This window comes from Vulpes vulpes, chromosome 14 (genome assembly GCF_048418805.1).
Source record: "Vulpes vulpes isolate BD-2025 chromosome 14, VulVul3, whole genome shotgun sequence".
Lineage (NCBI taxonomy): Eukaryota > Metazoa > Chordata > Mammalia > Carnivora > Canidae > Vulpes > Vulpes vulpes.
The window spans coordinates 33,567,622-33,573,963 of NC_132793.1; the positions used below are offsets into that span (position 1 = coordinate 33,567,622).

The window sequence follows — 6,342 nt, forward strand, 5'->3', positions numbered from 1 at the left end:
TTTAGAAGATCATTTCTAGGCCATTTTATCATAAAATGTAGAGGAAAAATAAAAATTGATAACTCTATGAAACCATACCTGCAAAAAAAAAAAAAAAGAAAAGAAAGAAAGAAAAAGAAAAAAGAAAGCATACCTGCTAGAGAAAATGGAATTCACTACCTGCTTTAGAATGAACACTCCAGGAGCACCTGGGTGGCTCAGTCAGTTAAGCACCTGCCTTTGGCTAAGTCATGATCCCAGGACCCTAGGATGGAGCTCCATGTCCTCTGCAGGGAGCCTGCTTCTCCCTCTGCCTCTACCTGCCACTCTCCCTGCTTGTACTCTATCAAATGAATAAATAAAATCTTAAAAAAAAAAAAAGAAAGAAAATGAAGACTCCATGAAGCCAGTAATTGGTACATCACTTATAACTAGCTAGAACAGAGCCTGTCAGGTCCTAGGCCACAATAAGTATTTATTATATTAATAAACAAGTGGGAGATGATAGTGACTCTTCTTAGTACCTAGGATAATATATATAGATAGATGTTTCCTTCAGTGATGTCCTTGAGGAAAGTCTTGAGCAAAGGAACAATCAGTCTATTATTCATTCATTCACTTAGTCAAAGTATTTATTGAACACCTAGAACTTGACAGTTGTCAAGGCTCTGGAGATAAACAGGAAGAAGAAAACTTTTGTCTTCTACTGAAAAGCTAATTGTCTAGAGAAGGAATTAGACAAAAACCTAGTGTTGAAGCATATAAATTAATAATTACAAGCTGTGGTAAGGGCCATGCTAGATACAAACAAGGCAAAGTGAGAATATTCCTGAGTGGATGGTGTGCACAGAAGGCAGAGCACCTGTTTAAGTGTGAAAAGTATCAGGAATGAGCATTTAGCAATAATGCTTTTCATCTGGATTTCTACAGATGATAAAACCATGGGTGGGCCTCTGAATCCCACAGGGAAAAGGCTTCCTTTCAAGTGGCTCATGGTGCTGACAAGCTGACAGCCTAAGCATGAATCAGTCAGCCTCTGTGTCTTCCTCCAGCAAACCCTCCCACCCACCCACTTCCCAACCATTCTCCTGGGCTTACATCAGGAACTGCAAAGTTTGGGCCTGCATTCTAGCTCTGGCCCTGCCAACCACTTGCTAAGGATCTGGCCTTGACTAAAGCTTTAACCTTTTCGAGTTTTCATCTCCTCTAGTAAAGGAGAATGTGAATGAGGATTCTGTACCAGATCGCTGGGCTGATCAAATAAGAGCACATTCAGGACATGCGATGTAAGCAACTTAACGGTTTACTGTGACTGAAATGATGAGGATAGTGGAGGGGATGTGGATAACCCTTCGTGACAAACAAAATCTAAAATCAAATACTTCTAGGTTCGCTTATGAGCTATTAATTTGCATGTTTTTAAATACCCATAACAGTACCCAGTGCAGTGGTTTCCAATCGGAGGCATTTGGAAATATGCATAGGGGATGGAGATTGCTGAATTGTTTTGGTGTCACATGAATACTAGAATGCAATGGGTAGGGGCAGCAGTGCTAAATGTTCAGCAACGGACAAGCAATCTCCACGTATCAAAGGGCTGTCCAACTCAAGATACCAATAGTGCCTTGATGAGAATCACTGTGGAATGCTTGACAGAATGTTTATATTCAGTAAACATTTGCTACATTAAATGAATGTTATATCTGCTATATATTTCTTTCAGAGCACAGTAGACAGTCCCTTAAAAGCAAAGAATGTAGCTCATTCATTTCATCTTCTCAGATCTCTAACTCTAAACCTGAAATATAACAAGTATTTAATGACTATGTCTTAAACATTCAATCAGTACATCAAGATAATCTATTAAACTGCAAAAAACTATAACTATTTGTCAGCAACAAGCTAAGGCAATGACGCTGAAGACATTCTCTTCAGGAATAAGAAGGATTTGGGGGAAAAAATCACTAAATTTCCTAGGGAAATAAATGATTCCCTCCATCACTATGACTAATTTCAATTTTGAAACATGATTATCCCAAGAACAAAGTTAGAAAAGGTAGTGTTTTATAAAGATCTATATGCATTACAGAAGTAAATTAACCCAGAGACATACTTTGTCTCTGGATATCAATTTTAAAGTGGCAGGTCAAAATTAAGCTGAGTGGAAAGCTACTTATTTCTCTGGGAGGAAAAACCACCAGAAAAGTATATGGAATGTGTACTGTCCTTTGTCAAAGGAACAAAAGTACTATTTTCAAAGGAACCAAAAAAGTTTAAAATAGCAAAAAGTTACAAAGTAACTGAATGGATAGTACAAAACAATGGAAATAGAGAAAAGGAAATATCAGAAGATATTTTAAAGATTATATAATCTTTCCGATCCCTGAGAAAGAGCAAACTTTTCATCAGAAGTTAAGAAAAGCACAGCAAGCCAATGATAGAGATATGGCAGAAATAGTAATAAAGTTATAAAACAACATATAAAAGCAAACAAGAAGAGAGAAACTGAATATACGATAAGCCCTGAAGAAAATGTAAAAGCAATGGGATAAATTTTCAGATTTTAAAAAAATTTCAGAAAGTGAATTACTAAAAATACATTTTAACTCATATTTCTCCTTAACAGGGAAGTGCTTTTTTTAAAGTGAAAATTCAGGGGCGCCTGGGTGGCTCAGTTGGTTGAAGGACCAACTCTTGGTTTTGGCACAGGTCATGATCTCAGTGTCCCAAGATGGAGCTCAGAATTGGACTCCACACTTGGACTAGTCTCTCTCTCTACCCCTCCCCCCTACACACATGCATGCTCTCTCTTTATCTATCTCTAAAATAAATAAATAAATCTTTATTAAAAACCTGAAAATTCAAATGCAAGTTTCCAAAAAAAAGAACTCTTTTAAAGACAAAGAAAATATAACAAATTGAGTTTTACACCAGGAGCAGAAAACACTGCTAGGTCCTTAAAAAAAAAAAAAAAAAAGTTAAATTATCAACACCAATATACAATATATAATTGCATCACAGGAGCTTTGTGTGAAGTGGGATACAAAAATTCCCAGAAGTTGCATATAAGGAAATGAACAAATAAAGAACGGTCATTCAAAGTAATGTCAAAATTTTAATACTATCAGAAAGCCTAACTTGCTTCTGTAGAAAAGTTAAATGCATCATCTGTGGACTCCTAACAATCTGCATTTATTATGATCAGTTCACTTGAAAAAGGCATTGACATGGTAGCTAGTATTAACATATTTGGCTTTTCTCTGTTATATACATCAGGAAAAAAATCTGATAAATTATTGGCTATTTAAGTGAATTCTTGGAAATTACAGGCCTATAGTGGTTGAGAATATAATGAATTTTGTATCTTTTAGGTGCTAGATTTTGTCAAAGGGAGGAGAGGGAGTATCACAAACAGATAAGAACCACAATATTTCTTTAGGACTTAGGTTCTGGTATATAGACAAAAGCTGGATGAAATGGTTTAAATCTTCTTCCCTTTACAGCCTCCCTTCACACTGAACTATTCTGAAGTGTACTTGATGAAAAGGGAACTTCTACTAAAATGGTCTCAAGGGCAGCTTACTTCCGGGTTACAAGTCTCATCCTGTATCGCAGCCCAGACATATTCCATACAGTGGATGCATGGCCAGTTCAGAGCAATCAGTTACTATGTCTGGGCTTGTGTATTTATGAAGAGTATAATTTGAACAGTCAACATGGCCAAACACAGGAATTATTGGCTGTTGGTGTTTACAAGCTTAATGAGGCTTATGCTCACCTTTAGTTTGCTTAGTTCTTTTACTTAAAAAAACAAAAACAAAAACATAGGTATTCCAAAAAGGAGAATACAGGAGTTGAGGCCTTTCTATTTTGACCATCAGTGTACATACACAAAGTCATATTTCAGAACACTGACATCTAGAAAGCTCCACTGTGTAAGCATCTACTTTAAAAAAGAACTTTCAGGATGCCTGGATGGCTCAGCATTTGAGCATCTGCCTTCGGCTCAGGGTGTGATCTTGGGTCCCGGGATCAAGTCCCACATCAGGCTCCCTGTGGGGAGCCTGCTTCTCCCTCCATGTCTGTCTCTCATGAATGAATAAACAAAAATCTTGAAAATAAAAAAGAACTTTCTGTAGTACTAGCTGACCAAGTGCAGCCTAAAATTCTTATGATTATTACAAACATGGCAGTCTTGAATAAAGCTCCACTTACTTTTAAAAGTTTCTCTCTTAAATGGAAAAAGACCTTGCCCTCTTCATCCAAAGTAGTGAAGCAATTTAATAAGTCTTACATGTCTACAGATTTCTTTAATCATTTCACTGGTTCATTATGATTACCAAAGGCATTTTATTATCTTGAAGTCTAAAATATTCCCTTCTTTGTGACCCAAAGGTAAATGCATGTTTGAATGGGTAATGTGTATCGTATTATATTCTCTGAACGATGTAATCTGCTAAGGGACTTCTAACTTTTGGCCCTGATGTCACAGCGAGATTTTTCACTCCACAGGCATCTGTTTGCAATCTATAAAAAAAAAAAAAAAAAGGATCAAAATTTGGTCTTGGACAAATAAAAGAAAGATGCAATTCTGTGTGTCTGTGTCCTCAAGGTAAGATTAATTACCAAGTAGTAGTGACCAAGCACATACATTACCTAAAACTACAGTCTAAGGAGATAAGGTCTCGGTAATCATTTCTCCAGAGGTGCTTCATTTCCCCTCCCCCTGAAAGCCCACCATGACGGTCTCTGAAGTCTGTTCAGACACCTGCCTATTGTCTACCTTAAGCCTTTTTTCCCCAAATGATCACTTTCTTCCTAGAAGTTAATTTTAAGCTACCTGCCTGTTCCTAACTCCATATTTTCCCCATCTCCTTCAAAGGTGCACAATTTGCCTTCTGTTGTGCAAAAGGGGCAATTTCGGAATGTCCTTTTATTACAACAGCACACGTGAGATACCTACTCAGAAATCTCTACCTCTAAAAACGGTAACGAGCATCAACATTTATTTGAAATCTTTCTCTACAACTTCAAACACATTCCATCTTCCTGTTTTATTTCTCACAATGACATCCCAGGGTCTTCAAAACGAAAACCGGACTACTTGGCACAAACGGGTCTGCCCTTCCCTGCTGGAATCAGTCCTTCAATGAATCCCTTGCCCCCCCCCCCGTGCTACATATTTGTACTATACCACAGTGCCACTGAATGACAGCCCTTCCTCTCCGTACACGCCCGTATCAAAAGCACGCGATTTTTTTTCCAGCAGGTTCTCTCCATCCGCCCCCTCCTCCCCTTGGTGAGCCGTCGCCGCAGCCCTAGAACTCTGCCCCCGCCGCACCAAAGCGGGGGACTAACAAGGCGGGGGGGGGGGGGGGGGGCGATGCTAGACACCCGCAGCTGTCACCGCGGAGGGCCCGGCGCGCATGCGCAGCGCGAGCAGCCCGGCCCCGGCGCCGCGGGTCGAGCCCACCGGCCGCGCCGGCTTCCCCGCGGCCCGCGCTGCTCCGGGAGGGCGGCGCCCCGAGGCCCGTGCGGCGTGCAGGGCGGGCGGGCACACTCACAATTTCAGCATCCACTCGCCCTCCATCACCAGCGTCCAGTTGGAGGCGGTCATGGGCAGCACCCAGCTCCGCTCCTCCGGCAGCGCGGCCTGCTCGGGGCCGGCCTCCGCCGCGACTCGGGCGGCCAGGAGCGCCGTCAGCAGCGGCCCCCAGGGCGCGCCCGCCATGCCGGGACGCGGGGGAGGCTCCACGGCGAGGGGCGAGGGCCGAGGGCCGAGGGGCGAGGGAGCGGCGGGCCCGGGGCGCGCTCGCACGCCAGCCCGGGCCTGCGCAGGTAGTCGAGGTGGTACCGGGCCGCCCCGCCTCCGCCTCCGCCTCCCCAGGCCGCGCCGACGGTCCCAGCTGCGGAGGCGGGCAGCTGGCGCCGCCTCTTATCCGCCCGGGCCGCCGAGGCCACGCCCCCTCCGCGCTGCCTGGTCGTTGCCCCGGCGTCTGTTGCCGGGGCGACGGCCGCCCTTCCTTTCTGACGCCCTTCCCCCGCCGCCGCCGCCGCCGCCGCCCCGCCCCCCCACCCCCCCCCCCACCCCCAAGAGACGACCCAGGGCTGCGGCCGCTGCAGCAGGCGCTGCGTGTGCCCGGGCTCGGGGACCCGGGGTCGGCGCGCGCGGGGATTTCTAACCAGAAACACGGCCGCGAATCACAAAATCCATCCCCCTGTTCAATGGTAGCGAAAATGACAATACTGCAAAGTAAACCTACTTATAACGAGGTGTCGACAGGACTCGGGGCCATCCCCAGCTGAAAGGAAGAGGAACATTTAAATCTTGTGTGTGTGTGTGTGTGTTGAAGTATCACCGCC

The 6,342-nt window shown here is 43.8% G+C and overlaps 1 protein-coding gene across 1 annotated transcript in view; it reads right to left on the minus strand.

Moving 5' to 3' along the window:
- TMX4 (thioredoxin related transmembrane protein 4) overlaps nucleotides 1–5,909 on the minus strand; it is a 51,372-nt gene extending 45,463 nt beyond the window's left edge. Inside the window, exon 1 of the mRNA XM_072736368.1 lies at nucleotides 5,544–5,909. Coding sequence (XP_072592469.1) covers nucleotides 5,544–5,710 — 167 coding nt within the window. The 5' untranslated portion in view covers nucleotides 5,711–5,909. The remainder of the gene's footprint in view (nucleotides 1–5,543) is intronic.
- Between the last annotated feature and the right edge of the window lie 433 nt (nucleotides 5,910–6,342).